This window comes from Electrophorus electricus, chromosome 3 (genome assembly GCF_041902795.1).
Source record: "Electrophorus electricus isolate QZ-2024a chromosome 3, ASM4190279v1, whole genome shotgun sequence".
NCBI classification, from domain to species: Eukaryota; Metazoa; Chordata; class Actinopteri; order Gymnotiformes; family Gymnotidae; genus Electrophorus; species Electrophorus electricus.
The window spans coordinates 30647656-30668359 of NC_137499.1; the positions used below are offsets into that span (position 1 = coordinate 30647656).

Here is a 20704-nt window from a genome sequence, read left to right on the forward strand (position 1 = left end):
TTTAAAACCTCTAAAGGGATATCATCAGTCACTGGTCCAAAATATGTTTTTTTAAAGAAATTAAAGAAATGTATAAATAGTAACTATTACTGTATTTAGTGTTTTTGAGAATGACAAATTCTGAGTCATTTATGTAAAACACAAAAGAGCACATAGACTTTGACCTTGAGGCTCCATATAGTTTATTTGCAAATGTGATAAATTAGTTTGTCAAGACCAATGACCATATTTGGCCAGATCAATAGCCAAGATCAAGACAAGACTGAGTCAACACCCCCCACCCACCCCCACCCCAAATTCTTGGACCCTGGTTCTGCAGCAGCTCTACCTCACAGATGTCACGCATGCTCAATAATGATATTATAATATTCACAATCAAATGCAGAACCAAATTTGCATGAATACTCCAAATGTTTAACTGATTTCACTAAGTTAGTAATGAGAAATATGCACAAAGTCTCCCGAGAGGGGGAAAGATGAAAGACACAACAGTAATGGCCACAGAAAACACACAGATAATGAGATGGCTCATTCAATCGACACTGACAGGAAAGTGTATTTAAGTGCCATTTAGGGAGGGTTTGTAAGAAGGTAATGGGACTTAAGATACATCAATCCAGAATCAAATGTGGAAGAAGGCAGAAACAGATGCAGCGCACAGTGGAGACACTTGATGAGACACATGATGACTTCAATCAGGAAGCATCCACAGTACAGGAGACTTAACAGTTGTTTCACCCCAAAGCCACAGGAGGGACTCTCCTAATGTCACTACACACACATTACTGAAAATGAAATGGCTCCCAGCGAGTGACAACATAGTCTGGAACCAACTAGAACAGGACTTTGACAGAGGTCGAGAAGCCACATTATCCAGAACAATCAAGAGGAAAATTGACAGCATGACAATCATTTGTCCTGAAAACAATTTGGAACAGAGGAGAGAAAGACTACCGGCGAAACACCTGGAAAACATCTCACAAGGAGGAAGAGAGAGATCTTGCATCTGAAAGGGAAATCAAGACTTTAAATAAACATTTTAGAAGAGCAAGTGCTGAGGAAAAGGTGGGCATGAAGGTCTGACCAGGTACTTCATAAGATTCAAGTTATGGTTCAGCACTGCTTAATTTACAACCCATTTGCAAGGCCTAGAAAAGGGAAACATAACAAGGAATGAACTAGCTCATAACAGTGGAAGGAAAAGAATCCAGAGGGCTTATAATGGAGTCTGGCATCTTTATGGATGCTTTATGACTTTATGGATGACATAAACATAACAGCTTCATTCAGTACATAAGCAAAGTAGATCCTGAAGGCATTTGCTAATGACAGCATGGGCAAGAATGAAGTTCAAATCGAAAAAGTCAAGCATGGTCATCAGAAATGGGAAATTTATTAGCATGTATTAGCTTCAAATCCCAGGGGAGGTTATAAAATCAATTGAGGGAATCTCCAATAAAATGTGTAGGGAAATAGTATGCGAAGACTCATGTGACTACTGACAATCTATGAAGTGCCTGTGTCATCAGTGGAGGGAGTTGAAAGGCTAGTGAACAAACACCTCAGGCCTGGAATTCCACTCAAACACTTCAGGCCTGGAATTCCACCAAAGTTCACATCAGTAGGGCTATACATTAAGTATGGACAGTTACAGCTACACCTATCATCAGTGGCAAGGTTTGTTTAAGGTGGCAAAGTTCAAGACTGTGCACAGAGACTCCAATGAGCAGTATGCAAGTGGGCAGCTAACAAATCAGTAGCACAAGCAGAAAGTATGCTGAGGTTGAGGGATATCACCCAAGAATGGTGAAACAAGGACTTGGAACCAACAAATTCCAACAGTGGGGGAATGCAGACCCAAGGCAGAGGAAAGACATGATCCAAACTGAGGTATGATACCTGGAGAAGGAAAGGTAAATGTCAAGGGCCATTACTTGTGTAATGTCACTAGAAATACCCTGCTTTATTCTATAACTATCTTTATAATATGAAAAACAAATTATACATAGACACAAAGATTATTTTAAAAATGTATTGCAACATGCTAATGACTACCCTTGGCATTTATTTATTAAAAAAAAAAAAAAAAAAAAAAAAAAAAAAAGGAGCCAGACAGATATGAGCTTGGTGGGAACACTCTGAGCAAAAGAAATGTCCAGCCTCATAAGTGATCTGTTAATTTATGGTAGTACTGTAAACCATAGTCTGTTATCCTAAGAGGAAGTGAATGTTTCCACTGTAATGCATGAATTGTGTAAAGCAGAGCCAAACAATGTTTGGAAGCATTTCAGTAAAGTCAGAATATTCTTTTAAGTTCCTATTTGGGAACTTTGCAGTGCTGTTAGGATGTCAAGTGATAAGTAATAAGGACCCACTAGTATTTTGCTCTGGAGGACAGTAAACAGGTCATCATCTGTACATGACCACGTAGAGAAGACAAAAAAGCCAGATGGTTTTGCTGTTGCCCACTGACTGCTGACTGTTGCTCAATGCTGCTGCTCTTCTCCATTGTTGTTTTGCCATGCTATCAATGCCATCTGACTACAGCGCTAAGCACATGCGTATAGGCAAAAGGTCACATGAGTTCTGATCTGCCCACTCTCAGTCATGTCACACGGCCATGAATCAAATAAGGATATGATCTTGGAATACGAACAAAAGTGACTCAAATCTGATTTAAAAATATTGAACTTCTTTGTCCACACAGCCCTGAAAAAAGTCAGATCTGTGTCACATTAAGGGAAAAAATCAGATTTGAGTCACTTCAGTTTGGTAATGTGAATGTAGCCTCTGACTTTCAAACCGCATTCAACTATGCTCCATGCTGCCATAGGCTGCAAAAGTTGTTATACCAGGAAATCACTAATTCTCTAGTCTATTTCCTGCAAAGATGCTCTAAATCATGCTTGCTATTTAATTTTTACTCCTATGCTGCTAAAAGGAACCTTGTATAAAAGTTTATTATTGCTACCCTATTAATAAATGTTTAGCATAAGACATCATGGTTTATCAGCTTTAAATATTAATACCATCATGTGGTACTCACAAAAGCCTATGTGTGTCTCTCTATTTTCTCCAAAAGGTTAATGACATTTATATTGTTTATCATACACTCCATAGTGCCACAAAAGCAAAGAGATGACAATCACAGCAACAGCACTGTGTAACAAAATGGCAATGACTAAGTTAAAATTCCATTTGAATGTTCAAATTTTAGCAGTTCAAAGCAACTAAAATTATGTAAATGTTTGCCAAAGTCAGGTATTTTTATTTGGTTTAGCAAAGTCAATCCAACAGAGGGTGCTATTGTATTTGCTAATTGAATTGGTACTACCAAGTAAGAACAACATGAAAAGCTGCTGGTGGTGTGCTTGAACCTGTATTTCACTCTGAATTAACCAATATTTTAAACCACATTTAACTCCTATATAAGGGACCACAAAAACACATATAACAGTGCAGTTATAACAGTGCAAAAGATAAACAAGGTTTGAAGCTTAGAATCTCTACTCTCTATGAATCAATCATTTAAAAAGTCATTAAATGAATAGATGTTAATATCAAATTCATAAATGGATTTAATTAGGAGGGTCATCATTGGCTTTGGGCACTTTTGGGCAGCCACTGTAATTCTCCCTCCATAATTTGGTGAAATTATATGAGGATATTGCTACTGTGTTTGCTCTTGTATCTGGTATGTATCTTTTGAATAAGAAGCTATTTTTGAATATGTAAGCTTGTGTGAAATATATTTAAAATGCAAGATGAAGATTACTAAACAGATACTCCAATGAATGTGTTTTCACAAATAGATATGTTATGTATGATTGGAAGATACACTTATATAGTCCCTTACTCAGTGCACAAGGACGTTTTACAATCAACACATTGTACAGTATACAACAAAATTCTTATTCTGAATCTCTCTCTCTCTCTCTCTCTCTCTCTCTCTCTCTCTCTCTCTCTCTCTCTCTCTCTCTCTCTCAAATTTAACAAAATAATTTGGTGTTAGTCCCACCCTTTCTTTTTACATAATGGCAGTGTGCATAATTTATTGTATTTGACATGAAACTCTGTCAACAGCAAAGCAGAGGTCTCACAAAGTCCCCAGTGTTTAGCAAGGCAGGTGTGTCAAGGCAGGACTATGTTTTTTTTTTCCTCTTGTAGAAAATCCAGTTTTCTGTATGTTTACATTTAGGTTACAGAACAGGTATAACCAGTTAAACCTGGGAAGCATTGATGTTACTTGTGTGCTAACATAGCCAAGTCAACAGAACCAACCTCTAAACCATTAGGTTAAAACATTACCAATTTATTTGTGATTAAACATTCACCACAAACATGAAAGGGCTATTCTTTACACTACCATTCCTCATAGAAACTGATCCTGTACATTAACTAAGGGTTATTCCTTATGGTAGTATGAAGTAAGCTTATTTGTGCTTACAGTTCTTATAACTCTCTGTGCTCTCTTTTCAGGTTCTCCAATGTTAGTACTGCAGTGACAGGAACCTGTAGAGGTTTATTAAGTATATTTCCCACAGTCTGTCTTTTAGAATTAGAATATATAATAAAAACTAAAACTCAGTTTGCTACTGTGCTACATATTGAAGGGAATGTAAATAATTTGTATTATAGTCTTGATAAAATCCTTTGAACAATTTGAACAATTTGTTGACCTATTAAGGATCTGAAGGGGCATGCATAGGGGCATGCATACTCTCAGTATGCATGTTTTCAATGGTGTATCGTTACAACTGAAGTCATTTCCATCCATTCTGCTGCAGGGGTAGACAGCCTAGATTTGATAGCCAGAAAAAAATTGTTAGCCCTGAGATAGATAAATGAATTATTTCTTCATGCAGTCAGGTTATTATATGTGAATGGAATTTTAATTAAATTGATAGGCATCTTAAGGCAGTAATTATGCTTACAGTTTTCACACCTTGCTGTTGCTAAATGCAATTAAAAGGCACACTTGCACAGGCAAATTAACAGGCAAATAAATGAGAGACACTAACTAATTGTAACATAAGAAAAAACTACCTTTATTGCAGTGGCAGAACACGAGGCGGAACAGAATCAGAAGATGATTTTGAAATGTAATGTGGACTACATTACATTGAACTCATTTATTCTAATAAGAGCTTTTAAAGTTCATGATTAAGTATTAATTTGAAAACACAAGTTGCTTCTTTATATTTTTTTATGACTTTAAATTTATCTAGATGTTACAGTAATGGAAAAGAACTTAACACACCTTTAATTTTCAACTATATATGAAAAAGAAAGCATAATTGGACTTTGTGTGTGTGTGTGTGTGTGTGTGTGTGTGTGTGTGTGTGTGTGTGTGTGTGCTTTTGTCTATATTAGTGGGGCTTGGGGGATAGAATGCAGGGGCTAGTCTTGGTGTGTGTATGTGTGCATGTGTTTGTGTGTGAACGGTGAGTGTTATTTTGAATGTGAGTTAATGAATGAATCAGTGATAGGTGGAGGGAGAAAAGGGGGCGAGCGGGTTATTCATTTAGGGTTTGGAGTATGGTTGTTGTGTGATTTTATGGTAACCTGTATTGTATCTGCATCTGTGCTTATTTTGTTTGGTGCTTTTTATTTTTTTGTTTTCCTCCAGGAACTGCAGATAGAAACTTTCACACATAAAAGAGAGAGGCTGCATACAGTAGCATACAGGTTTATTGGAATAGACAGGATTCAGAGTCAGGCAGTCCTAGGCTGTTCAACAAACAAACAGACTACAAGAGATAGGCAGGCTCTTACCAAAACACAAGAGGAAAATATAAAAGAGTGGACACTCCAGAGGAACATAGGAAACAATGTCCCGTAACTGAAGTTTAGACAAGAGACTTCGCAATGGTTCACAGACGTCTTAAAGAGAGCGTGTAATAGAGAACTGATGCTGGGGGACAGGGGCAGGGTCGGGGGGTCAGGAGGACAGAACGGTTAAAGTAGAGGACTGGAGTGTGACAGAAACCAGCTTAGAACTAAATCGGGTGCAAAGAACTTTTACTTATTTCAGATAATGCTGTTGCACATGGTCCCTGACGAAATTATCATCAAATAAATAAACTAAAACAAAGAAGTAAACAGATGATGTCGAAGGGTGCCTTCTAGTGGGCACCAAATATTTGCAATCTAGGACTTTTCCCAAATATTTTATACACCAAACACAAGTTCCAACTTCTGCTACTTTCCACACTGTTTCAGACATTTTTTCCCTTTTTTTGATGTTTTTTCTTAATTATTTATTTATTTCATTGTTCTTTTCTCCTGTGTTTTCAAAATTAGTAAGAATTTCCATGCCATCTTTGCACTTTTCTACTTCCTGTATTGCTCGCAATGGCTGTGGAGTGCAAAGCTAATGCAATGCACTTCCTCATTGGCTCTCCACCCACTTTTTATGGTTAAAGCTTACAGCTCAAAACCACTTTGTATATTGTTCTCTGTGGAGTACCAGATCTGAATTTAGTTATCTCATCCACCGTTCTTCCCCTGAGGTAAGTGGACTTCCAGCCAGACAATCTTTGTGTCATAGAAGGTTGAAAAGGAGATGTCTTCATGTTTGTTTGTCCTGCTGTAGTATGTAAAAGGCAAACCAAAACAGGTTTTTTAACATCAAATAGGCAGAAACAAGATGGAGACCCTAAGAATAGAAGAATGATAATCATTCTTTTATACTGTCTGTTTTCAATGACCTGTTTAAACCATTAGTGTTACTCACATGGGAATTTTGGAGAAAGCATTGCTATTTGTTCAGGCAACTGCAAATATTAAAATGTTAATTTTATAACTATTATAGTGATGTTAATATCACTACCAAAATTTCTAAAGACCAGACTAATAAATAGTTCTGTAAATTCTTTGAAAATAAGAAGTGTTAGGTTACAGAATAATCTTATGTACACCCACTGTGTGTGTGCGTGTGTGTTTAAATAAAGATTTAAATTAAATAAATTAAATTTAGTTTAAAAAAGTAAAAATTGCATAAAATAAAGTAGTGGGTAATTGTTGGCTGATCTAACATAGAAGATAACAGTGCAATGGCTAGAACCATTATCTTAGACCTAACTAAAAACTGAATCAAATAGGTTTACAGTCTCAGTTTGAATATGTACAATGTTGGGGAAGTTCTTATTCCTCCACAAGCTTAGCATAGAAACTAGATGATGCTTCTTCATACTTAGAGTTGATCATACACTCACATGATTTTAGAAATCCCAGATGAGTAATTTTCTCTTATGTCGTTTTTGTATAATTCTTTACCAACATTAACTGCAGTGCTCTACTAAGGCTAACCTCTACACATATCTTGTGCTTAGGCTTGTAGAAGTACCAATCTCAGGCAATTCATGATTCTTCCATATTCACCACAATTTCCTGGGGGGGGGGGGGGGGGTGTATATAGTTCTGCATACTAACTAACTGTTTGCAAAAATAAATAAGTAAATAAATAATAAAACTCACTTAATGGTTTTGGCATCAAACAACACATTTTCTTCTCATATGCATACATACATGTCCATTCAGTGCATATCCGAGTATATTTCAATAGTATCGAGGAGAACATTCTGGTAACAGTATGATTGATTTCATTGTGGCTTAGTATTAAGATATTACTGCTTATGGCTAAAAATGACTGTAAATGAAAACCTGACTAAAATAACTCGAAAATAATTTTTCCTGCTTATCTTTTTTTTAAAAATCCGTTGAATCCGCAGAGTCCTAATGTGAACATCAGGGAAGTAACATATGTTTACCTTTTTGCATGTCACTTCATTTCAGGGTTCATACATAACAAACTGTCACCAAAAAACTTAGTAATGGAAAATCCATTCCAGATTAAGATGATGGATTTGAATATCACCTATTAAGGATATGGTGTCCATTTGCACTGTAAGAAGCAGCTTGCTTTAAGATGAATGTTGTCTGACAGGGATGAGAGAGATGTGAATATAAACCTAAAGCTTAAGTAAAGACGTACAAACTCTACTTTACTTAAACTAGGACACTCAAACTTTATCCTTTCAATGATCTTGTCATTATTTACATTGCAATTATTTTTTTCATATTTACAAAAAAATATACATCAAGTTTTATATTGACATACCTTTCTTGAACAAATGGTTTATCAAACGAGGCCATTTATAATGGGATGCATCCTGTGTATAGTGTTATTTACTTTATTGGCTGTAATTTTGAACAAAAACAAATTTCTATTGCTGCTGATCTGTCCTGAACAGTAGTTAAAGGTATTTCTGCACATTCCTCTATATAGAATTGTTTCCATTTAAATGTAATTGTGGAATTTCCTGCTTGAATTTCCAGCTTGCTTTAGATCATTTACTGATGGAATTTCCTGCATGCTTCAGGTCATTAACATGTTCGCTGCTCTTTCTTTTTTGTTAATTTTGTAATGTGGCAAAAAATTTCAGCCTCATGGGGGACCTAAATATGTCTCTGAGTGTAATGCTAAATACATTTACCAAAAAGGTCAACTTTCATCTCCTTGGCCCACAGAACATCACTCCAGTAGCCATTAGTAATGTGAAACTTCCAGGTGGTCTTTATCAAACTTCAGAATGCACAATCTTTCTTCTTTTAAATGATATGAAGTGCAAGGGATGCCTGCTGTTTCCATAGGGATCTTTGTAATTCCTACATGAAGTGTACTGATCTTTGAGAAACACCCACTCCTAGGCAGAACAGTAGTAGTGTTTAATTTCTTTTATTTGCACTCTGTATTCTGTAACCCCTGTCCTTCTGTGGTACTAACAGTCTCTAAAATCTCTTTGGAAATTGTTTGATAAAACAGAAATATTGATGGGGGGTAATAAATCTACTAAAAATAAGTTTGCCAATTTATCCAAGACCTTGATTGATATTTCGTTCTTCCTAATGTCTTGCTAATGATACTAAAAGCCTTTAATGATTCAGCATTACTGCCCTCTGGAAGAACTACAGCCCATCCTGACCACTTTAAACAGTTGAGGTAGGCTTACTGGTAATCTGTATGATTGCTTGCAAATCTTTTCTTATATAATTCGTTAACTCCAGAATAGTGTTCAGAAAATATCAAGTATATCCAGTTAAAAATTAATTTGTTTAGGTTGGCATATATATTGCATTGGGTCTTTTTTGTTTTGTATTTCATAGTTTGTAGGGTACATTCCCATCATATAAACTCTTAATGTCTCCTATGTTAAGCATTTTAGATACAACTCAATATGAAAAGTGTTAACTCTTGCCTTCTGTTACTCATATCTTTAAAAGTAATGTCCTGTCAAAAGAATGGGTGAATGAAATGCCAAAACTGAATTTTATTATTTAATATTATTCAAAAACCAAATCTAGTATGTACGATTGTAGCTTGTAGACATGCTAACTTGTATAAGAAATTTCATATGCATGCTTCTCATGTGACATTTTTGAATAATTATTCACACATTTGATATTTTACATTTCAATTCATGGGTTTACATTTTGCATGAGTAGTTTTAGGTTTGAAGCTGAAACTCATAGAACCTGATGTATAGGTAAACTATTTGGTAACTGTGGATTTGCAAACATATTTTCGGGTCAGCCCAGTTGAGTCATTACTGACCCATCCACTGGGTTTGAAATGTTGGGTGTTAACACGATGTTGTTCTTATCTCTCTGGAAATTCCAAATCACAGCCAGTTGGGGAGCATTCATAAGAGCAAGGCTCCAAGTTAGGAAAATAGATGGGCATTATCATGTTTGGTACTGACATTAACTTGTTCAGTTAGATGGACATATTTGGTCTATAGTTTTAATTATTGATGATAACAGTTTATTGTCAGGTGTTTTAGCTTTCACTGGACAGATTTAACTCATAGAAACAAGGGTAGAATAATTACAGCATAGCTAATATTTATTCATTCATCAAAACAACACTGTTAAAACTCTGAAATAATTATTCTGTGCTTTGGAGCATAAATAATCATTTATAAAAAAAATTGTAAGAAAGTTGCTAATACTTAAATTATGATGTATAATAACAATATGAATATACAGTAAATGACCACTTTATTAGAGACACACATCTAGTGGCACATTGGACCTGCTTTAGCCTTCAGAACCTCAGCAATTCATTGTAACATGGATTCCATTAGGAGTTGAAATTGTTCTCCAAGATTCTAGGCCCATGTAGACAGTTCTTGCAGTTGCTGCAAATTTAAGGAGGTACTGACATGCTCTGAACAGCCCTTTTGATCTCATGCCAGGGATGCTCTATAGGATTAAGATCTGAGTACTATGAAGGCCAGGGAAGAAAGGAAAACTCATTGTCATGTTCCTGGAACCAAGCCATGAGTATATGACCCTTGTGGAATGGTGCTTTGTACTGCTGAAAGTGTCCTTCTGCCATAGGGTAAACAGCTGCCATGAAGGGACAAACTTGGTCCCTTCTGTCCTTATGACCATCCACAGGTATCAGGGGACCCAGGGTGTGCAAAGAAAACATTCCCTCTCACCAGAAAGGAAGGTCTCATCAATTCATGCTGCTTGCTCCAAATTCGTACCTCCCCATCAGCATGGAACAACAGAAATCTGAATTCATCTGACCAAGCAATGTTTATGCACTACCCACTGATCTAATTTTTGCACTCTTTGCTCACTGGAGTCTTGCCCAACAGTGGCACTCAAACTGTTTGTCTACTGTAGGCCATCAATGCTAAGGAAAAAGAAGCTGTGTGTTTGAACATATAAGTTGAAGCACTAGCCTTGTATTCATCTGGAATTTGCTGGAACAGTGCACTGGCTATTCATATGAGTGATTTTAGACATCTTCCTCTAGCCCCTTTTGTCAACAAGTTGTTTACATCCACAGGATCCCCTTTTGCTAGATTTTTTTCTTTGATCACACCAATCAGTATATTCTCGACACCATTACACAAGAAAACCCCACTAGATTGGCAGGCTTTCAAATACTGGCCCCAACTCGCCCATGTCTCTCAATTTTTGTACACTGAAATTGATCCATGGAAACTTGCCCACCTGATTTTGTGACACTCTCCATTTGTGAAATGGCAGGTGTCTATACTAAAATGGCCATTCAGTGTAATGTAAAAACATGAACATACAAAACTGACAATAACAACTGTAGATTAATGAATTTGATTAGGCCTATGGATGTGGAAATCATAAAATTATGCTCTTGTCTTTGCTATAAACATTAAGTTCCTTCATATAGTTTAAGCAGCTAGCACTATGAACAAACAGCTTGCACTACAAACAGCTAACATTACAAAGATCTAATTCTCATTCTATATACAGACTTTAAAAGAAAAAAAAAAACTTTAGGCAGTGCAACTGTCAGGCTCTAGAATGAAAACAAAATAACCACAGTGCCTTATGTGTTGCAGTTCAGCACTTTCTGTGGCTTTAAACTGTATTGATAATCTGATGTTGATGCATGGTTTACTGAATTTACACACACAAACAAGCAAAACAGGTCTTAGTTTTCCAATGTAAAATCAAGTAGGACTTTATTGTCATCTTAAACATATACAAATTACATGGTGGAATAAAATGGCATATAATGAAAATATATATTTCTTTATAATATATAAAAGACAAATTGTTGAACAGGACACTATGCACAAATATTGCATATAGTGCAATGAGGGGTTCACTACGGTATAGAACAATAAATATACACTGTATAACTGGACTCAGAATTCTGTACAATGAATTCAAAACAAAATACATAAAGTTAAGGCAGATAGAACAGAAAGGTATGTGAGTCATGAACCTTAGCAGCAGTATCACATTGTGAATGTTATAGTAATCCATCCCAAATAGCAGCAGAAATACTAATAAATGACCAAGCCGGAAATAAATTTACTTAGTAATGGGTGTGTATGGTGCAGAGACACAATGGGCTATTGTGGTAAGTGACTAAAGCCTCAGGTGAAGAGGTGTATGGGTGATAAAGGTCAGTACGGATGACGTGTGGAGAGAAGCTGCAGAAGATTCTGGCAAAACTCTTACTGTTACACCAGTATCTTGTACAACAACACATCATCAGATTTGGCTTGGTCCACATGTTTCCTTTCTTAAACAGAAGAAATTGAATATCAGTAGAACCCCAAACAGTATCAAGATTAAAATAGGGATTTATTAGAAACAAAAACAAATCATACAAGACAGTACATGGTTCTGTCTAGAGTTTCATTAAACTTTCATTCTTGACACATTTACTTTAGAGATACCACACCTGCAGTGACCTTTGGACCTGTATGCTTTTTCATGTGTAATAAGCAACTAAACTGCTGGTCTTGTCCCTCCCCCTTTCTGCTATGAAACTAGATCAAAGTGTGAAATGACTTCAATTGCTATATCATACCTTCATAAACATAATAACTGGACACTGATTTTTTTCAACTAAAATGTATTGTTTTGAAAGACTGATAGTCACTTTATTTAAGAACCGTTATTTAATTATTTTAAGGTTTCCAAATACTTACACTTCTGTTTCAGTGAAGTGGTACCTATTGTTATGTGACTTCCCCTAGATAAGTAAAATGCAGAACTTCCCATTCTCTGGTTACTTCAAAAAGAAACATTAGAACTGGCAAGTGAGTAGACGAGTGAGTAAAAAAAAAGTGAAAATGTTGGTTGTGTTTCAAATATACAAAGTTCCACAAACATTACAAGCAAATAAAACATCACGTCAAACTACCCCTATACCTACATTGTGAATGTAACAATTTGCAACTTAACAAAGTTGGAACAGGTGATGAATGAGAGGAGTTTTGCAATGGACTTAATGTAGCTGTGGTACTTGTTTGTAGCTCCCCAGAAATTTGAAGGGCTGCACAGCTGCTACTGTTGTGTGCTGGATAGTGGGAATGAATGAGACCAGTGACCGTGGTGTCATCTCAGATCTTCAGAACTTTGACAGACAGATAAAGGTCTGTAGTCATTTAGTCTTGTGATGGTTTTTTAGGGGCAGATATCAATGTGTAGCATTTGGAGAAGGAAGGAATTTGAAGGCATGTGCCAGTTGTTCAGCACGGACTTTCAGACAAAATAGGTGTCACAATGTGCCAGGGAAGCAGATGTAGGACCATGCCCACTGTGCCCTTTTTTTCTAGTTTGGGGTCTGAGTCTTCTGTAGAAATCCTTGCCAGCTGCTTGTTCACTGTGTATTTGTTGTTTGCGTTCCCTTTTCTGCGTTCCCTGCTGTAATACTCATGCAGTGACAAGGTGAGCGGCAAGATGCATGTGCAACGAGGAGTTTAATAACAATGGAAATCTGTTATAATAACCAAAACAAACAGAGAAGCTAACATAACTAAACAAGAAACATGAGGAAGGAGGGAACATGAAGGCAAACCAAAACAAGAAATGAGTACAAAAGCTAAACCAAAGAACTTAGCTAACAAACCAAAAGAGGTGCCATGGAAACACTAGACAAGGCAACATGCAACATAATATTCTGACAATGACAGTGATGGTGACAAAAATTGACAAAGGTAATGCAGAAACAAAGACTATAAATGCAGAACAACATCAGGAAACATCTGGGGCAGATGGCACAAGGGAGGGGTAACAACGCAAACACAGGTAGAACAAATCAAGGGTGGGGAAGACCGAAACAAGAACAGAACCAAAACAAAGAACGCATGGCTAGACATTGCTGTGGGAAACATGACACCAGGGAAGGGGCAACTGTAACAGAACCTCCCCACTTTAACATGCAGCTACTGATGAGTTAAAAAAAAAACACACACAAAAAACAAAGACAAGACTTGGAACAGACGACAGCCAGCACAGGAGGAGCAGACACGGGACGTTGGATTGCAGAGTATTGGACAATGAACTAAAGGACAATAGGCATGGGCACAGGAACAAAGATTGTCACAGGTTCGGGGACCATCACAAAGGTAGATATAGGGACTGAGAGGGTAACAATAACAGGCACAGGAATAGACACAATAACAGGGACCAAAAAAGTTATAAGGAATGGGAGGAAGAAAAAACACATGGGTAGATAAAGAGCCACAGGAAGTCACAGTGGGTGATGGGAAGACTGATGCAGCAGCCACAGGGACGAGCCTGAAGATGACATGGGAGAGCTGCGGGGTGAAACTGGAATTGGTTTTGACAGGTCCAGAGGTATGGTGGTGAGTCCGGCATGTCCGGAGGCTGTGCATTTTGGGGCAGGAGGCACAGCAGAGGAGGAACCCTGCAGGTGGAGTGTCCCTGCGGGCAGAGCACTGCAGAGGCTGTGTTCACAGAAACTGTTTGCACTTGAGAGACAGATACATGAGGAGTGCCCTCTGGCGGACTGGGCAGGGTCTGAGCACCCACTGAGGATCTGGGTGCAGGCTGAGTGCTCTCTGATAAGAAGGGGAGACAAGCCTGGGTACCATCTTCTGCAATGGGAGCCTGGGCGGCTGCTGAACAACAGAAATAAGCAAAACAAACAGGGAAGCTAACATAACCAAAATAAAGCAAATATATGACACAAGGAAGGTAAACCAAAGAACGTGGCTACCAAACTGAAAGATGTGGCATGGAAACATAGAGTACAAGGCAACATGATATTCTGACAGCGACAGTGATAGTGACAATAACGGACAAAGGTAATGTAGAAACAAAGACTATAAATATACAGAGCACCAACAGGAAATACCTGGGGCAGATTACATAAGGGAGGGGTAACAAAGCAAACACAGGTGGAACAAATCCAGAGCAGAGAAAACCAAAACAAGGGTTGGAACAAGATCAGAACCAAAAACAAAAGAACACATGGCTAGGTATCACCATGGGAACTGCGACACCAGGGAAGGGGCAACCGTGACATCTGCTTGTATGGAGCAAAGACATTCCTGACCCAAACTTGCTCCATCCTCCATGTTTACTGCCAACACAATAGGAAATAATATTAATAACGTAATTTAATAACATTTATATTTACACTCTGTGGCCAACCCTCTTATCCAAAGTAACTTACAGAAGTATTTTATTATGTAATTAAAAGTAATATCTATAACATTATCATTAGTATGATCATGGCTGAAACTGCTTTCTTTTCATGTAACATGGTTAGTGCATTACACCACAAATGGAGAATAAACAAATTGAAACTGGACTCTTTAAACATAAAATTGAAACTGTTTGTTTCTGCTGTTAAAAGTTAAGTAGAGTTACTCCTCTATAAACAAAAGACAGTTATTCTTCAATGCATTTCCCCTTACTGTATTAGTATGATAATAACAGTAAAAAATGCAATGCACAGAATCATTTACAGTGGTCTGTTGTCACTTGTGATATATTTATTTCTCTCATAATCACCAGTGAACATGGATAAGGGTGGTGAAGTCCCCAAGGAAGATGCCCCACCTTACCCAGGACCTCCAGCTAATTATGGAGGAATATACCCGGGGGTCCAGCCTGGTTACCCTCCAGTCCAGTACCCTCCTACTGCTGGGATCCCTGCATACCCTGGACCTCCCCCTCAACCAGGCAATCCAGCAATGTATCAAGGTGAGGTACATCATTCAAACTCAATCAAAACAGGAAAGCTTTTTACTGATTTTAAAGCTATAAGCAAGGGGGTTCCAGTAGCCCATTTATATGGAAACTGACCAATACCAACTTACTCAATATAGATATTGTATGACAATTACGTTGGACTAACATAACTAATGAATGATGTTATCAGAACAACGCTTAAACCAGCCAACAGAGGTGTAAGCAAAAGCATACAACAACAAAAAAAAAACAGCTCTTGAGAACTTTTTAGGTGTGAAATGTTGCTTGTGCTATCCAAAATATTTCATTATAAACATTTAATTTCACAAATGAATCCTCATAATTTTAAACTCAGCTTTAATCTAAAATTTATTTTAGATCAGTAACATGGTAGGTATACTTGACTGGGGGATCTGAATTTGACTATGGGGATCTGAATTTAAAACCCAAAGATTAGTGAAGTGGGTTCTGCAGAGTTTATTGTACATTAGCAAAGTCCAACAAAATAAAAAAATGCTCAAGGTCAAAAGCCAAAAGCACTCATGAGCAAGGAAATATCTACACAAGCAAACAATGAAAAAGGAATCAGAATTGTTATCAGAACAACATGGCGTATAGTACACTGAATACACTGTGGTTAATTATGTTGCGGCATAACAGGGGCATGACAGGAAATGTGACACATGCCGACACATTTCTTTCTCATACATGAGTTTCTTTCAGTGAAGTCACCAAGTTATTTTGTACAGCATAATAACATTGCAGGAAATTAGCATAAAACATTGTTTAAATTTATGAAATGCTATTTTAAAATGTATTTATTTCCTCTGAAGGTCCACCTCTTGTTCTACATCCTGGAGACGTTCCTGTAGCTAACAGTAAGTTGTACCAACAACCAAACCTTCCCATTTCAAAAGTAGCACCAAGATTTGGGTTTTAACTCTGCTTCAATTCAGTAAGCTTATACAAAGCACAACCAATTCAGTCATTGACCAGAACTTTAACTTATCAGAGAATCACACCTGAAACCGCTTCCTCCTAGCTAACATCCTATATATTCTCAACTCTCCACCTCCTTGCTCTAACATTTACACATTAACATAAAGGTGTTTTTTAAAGTCTTTCCTAAGTGTGGGAAGATGTATTGAAATTATTGTCTGTGGTACCTGAATATATCAACCATTCTTTCATTCAGTAGAAATTATAATAATAGCATGCTTGTGATGTCAATTACTGACAGGAATCCACTCATGAAAAAACATGTTTTTAACTCATCTACCAGTATTTTTAATGTACAGTGTCATTTTATATGTTAGGTATATACAATTTAAAGCTTTTGAAATTGCACATAATCTAGCCACAGTCATCTTTTATCATTTAAAAAGACCCAATATGGAAGACATTCAAAAGGATCCAAAGGAACTCTACAAGTATACAATAAAAAAATAGAGTTACTTTTATCCACGTAATCAATTACTTTGTTTATGAGGATTTTGTTGTTTCCATAATTCCATTTTTATCAGGACCCCTTTAGTGATAACTGTCTGTTGCATGAGCAGTTATTTTTGAACACTGAATTTTTGAACAATGAATGATACCACAAGGGCCATACTGCATTCATAAACAAGTCTCACTGGTGTTTCAGTGCTGTTGTACTGGAACAGTTTGGAAGAGCCTAAAATTAAGATGAGGTGGGAAAGCCTGAAACTATTTGAATATGTTCTGAAATGTTAAATGCCTTTGAAACTGTGGATTGACTTTGGCGTACTTGTGAATGTAAAAGGTAGTGCAAATTTTCTAGGCAGATTTTGTAGATCTTTACTACAAAACACTGGTAGTTTTGCAACATATTTCACCATGTTTACTCTGGTAATTTCATGTTCCACATTGCACAAGGGAGTAGGATGCTGTGTCACACGATGGGATGGGATGTGGGGGGTGGAGGGTCTCAGTGATGCACAGCAAGATGAGCTAGTCGTATTTGCCCAGACATTCAGAACTTTGCATTAAGAACTCTGCATGTCTAATTTAAGCAGAAGATCTAAACTCACTCACTCTGCAGTCTGATAATTTAGTAATAATACCAGCTTCAAGTGAAAACAAAATGCATTCTGGAAATTATAGTAGTTCATATAATAATATTCATGAAATGAATAGTATTATCATAGACATTATTTCATGTCTTTGATATTATTAATAATGTGTAATGAAAATGAAGACTAGTTATAGCAATAATAGAATTAGCATTTTTTTATGATATAGCTTAACAATATATTTAATAGGCCACATATTGGTTTGTGCATAGATGTGTATGTATGTACTGAGAGAGAGAGAGGCTCATGCACTCATCTTGTGAATTTCAGCTGTAACAACAGTCGTGATTGTTCCTAATCTGCGTGATGTGCCTGGACAGACTAGATGTCCCCATTGTCAACAGGAGGTGATCACAAGGACAGTGCATAACACAGGACTCCTTACATGGCTCATATGCGGTGGGCTTGCCATTATTGGGTAAGAATCCATGCAAAGCATTTGCTGTATACAACCTAATACACATATACAGGAAAAACAGATTAACAAAACCATAACAAAAGTACCTGGCAGGGTTTTAATATTTCTTCATTGTCTCATGGTTTGTCTCTTGTGTAGGTGCTGGCCATGTTGTCTAATCCCATTCTGTGTGGATTCGTGTAAGGATGTGGAGCATCACTGCCAATATTGCAACAATGTTATTTATATCCATAAGCGGATGTAATACACTAGTTGAAACTTTCTTGTAATACTCTTGCTATACTTCTCTTGCTGCAATACTCTAACTCTTTCACTGCCATCTAATTAGTATATGTAATTTTCTTTCTATAGTAGATATGCAGGGACTAATTGCATCTTAATAAGTGATTTATTTTAAAAACATATCAGAAACATATATATCAATATAAATAAGACATTTCTAGGATATATACTATGAGGGAAGGATATATCACTGCTTATCTAAGCCTAGTCTGTAGCATATGGATTCAGCTCTCTAAAGTGTAGCTGCATTGTACTCCTTCTAACTAGTCTTCTGAGTACCAATTGCGCTTGTGTAACAACTTACCCTTGAACGTCTGTGCTATGGACCTCATAATGATGCACACATGATGTTAATCTAAATAAATACATTGGTTTAGGTCTTTTCAATGGAACCGAAATTAGTAATACACTATTTTCAACAGAGACAACAGAAGTTATAGAAAATCATATTGTTTTTACCACCTTGAAATGAATTAGCTTGCTAACAAAAACATGTAACATGTAAAGTCTTACATTGTATTGTATATATGATTATTATTATGATTTTAGTGAAACTTTTTTTTTTACACATTTTCGAGACCTATGATTTCTGTTGTTGTTGTTGTTGTTAATGTTCACTCATTTTTATTAACTTAAAATGCAAGAGAAGAGATTCCACTGAAACACCGATGATTATCAGATTATTAAATTAAATCACCTAATTAAATATGATTACCTGGCTATAATGTGCTTCGACAATGTCTTGCTAATGGAATGGAGTTATATAACACTATACATTATAAATTAGCATTTGTTAGAGGAACTGACTAAAGGCGTCACTGTGGCTGTACCTTAACAAATTCATGAGTTTAACTATTTTAAGGGTTTGACTCGCAAAACACTTACAAAAACATACAACTTGCAAAAAAAAATAAAAAATTAACATGACAATGACATTAAGCATGATGAAGCATATTTAGGAATGACACATGTAACACTTGCAAACTGGGTAGAACACTCTAAACATGGATAAAGAGGGTCACGAGTAAAGTTTTGAAGATTATATAAAGCAAAATCAAATGTAAAAATTAGCAAAGGATAAATTACCCCATTGTTCTGAAGGTCTAATGTTTTTCACTCTCAACAATACATTATACATTATTTAATACATAGATATTTAAATTATGATTTAATACAATTTATGTGACAACATGCATAGTTAACAGATAAGAATGAAGTGCTGCTGATGTTTGCAAGATTTTTCTGAATAACTTTGAACTTTAAACAAATTACCAAAGGTGCTTCAGAGGAATAATGAAATTGATTTTCAGTGATCTTGTTTATGCATGTAAAGTAATATTAATAAAACTGCATTTTATAAATTATTGCAACACCATTTCCATTAATAGTCCCTATAACACTGTTCCGCAATTATGTAATTGCAATGCTTGATTTGCCACAGCATAAATACTGTGCAAATGGAAACATATTAGACATAATTCCGTTTGAAATATAGTTAGCACTATTGTTTAATAACACTACAATAGTTTCCTTTTGATACTGGTGAACAGATGTGTTGCAAATGTGTTGCATTTAAATTCAAAAAGCACCTGCCTTGCAGTCCCACTGAACAACAATAGAGGGCGATAATATGCAAAATGGAAGCTACAGCTTTCATAGCCGCACACACGCCTGGGCATATATCAAAGAATAGTAAGCCTTCTTCCTGTGTCACACTTCAGTGGCCAAGTGTTAAAACGAATTAACTGCCTTTTATTGTAAGAAAAGTCAGTAGCGGAGATTACTTGTGACAAACAGGAACAGCTAACTGTGTTTAACTTACAAGTAAAACGTAAAAAGATATTTGTTGGATCTTTTAAGAATCAGTAGTATTAAATGTGCACATATGACATAATTATTGTTTGTATGAAAACATATAGATGCCTGAGGAAAACTGGTGGTGAATTATCATAACATTAGAATTTGCACTGCCAATAAAACAGCATTACTGCCAACTTAAATGTTCAGTATAATTTATATCTTCAACATAACCCAGAGAGCTGGGAGAATAAGACAGAGATCAAGGGCAGAACAGCAGGAGGTAGACTGTTAATGAGTAAAAGAGAAAGTAAAGAGCAAGAGAAAGAGAGACAGAGAGAAGGAGAGAGAAAAGTGTTTCCTATTCATCTAGTTTAGAACACAATGCTGCTGTTGTTAGTAATTAATCAGAAGGATTAGATTGCCACAAAGGAAAGAGCGATGTGGTGATGGATTCTGTAGACTGAACCAAGTGATCCAGAGCCTAGGCTGGTAGATCCACCCAAATATGAGGATGGGAGGCAGGTTTTGGGAAGCAGATTAGCAGAACCTGAAGAGACCAATGCTCCACAATGCCCTCTGCTCCAAAGTGGAC

At 36.5% G+C, this 20704-nt stretch overlaps 1 protein-coding gene across 1 annotated transcript; it reads left to right on the forward strand.

Annotated features, from left to right (window-relative positions):
- Nucleotides 1–6365: 6365 nt before the first annotated feature.
- LOC113575184 (lipopolysaccharide-induced tumor necrosis factor-alpha factor homolog) lies at nucleotides 6366–19673 on the forward strand. Its single transcript, XM_027006540.3, has 5 exons — nucleotides 6366–6512; nucleotides 15343–15531; nucleotides 16353–16397; nucleotides 17883–18030; nucleotides 18169–19673. Exons 2-5 carry the CDS (start codon nucleotides 15348–15350, stop codon nucleotides 18272–18274), a joined length of 483 nt encoding a protein of 160 aa, XP_026862341.2. The 5' UTR covers nucleotides 6366–6512; nucleotides 15343–15347; the 3' UTR covers nucleotides 18275–19673.
- The last annotated feature ends 1031 nt before the right edge of the window (nucleotides 19674–20704 follow it).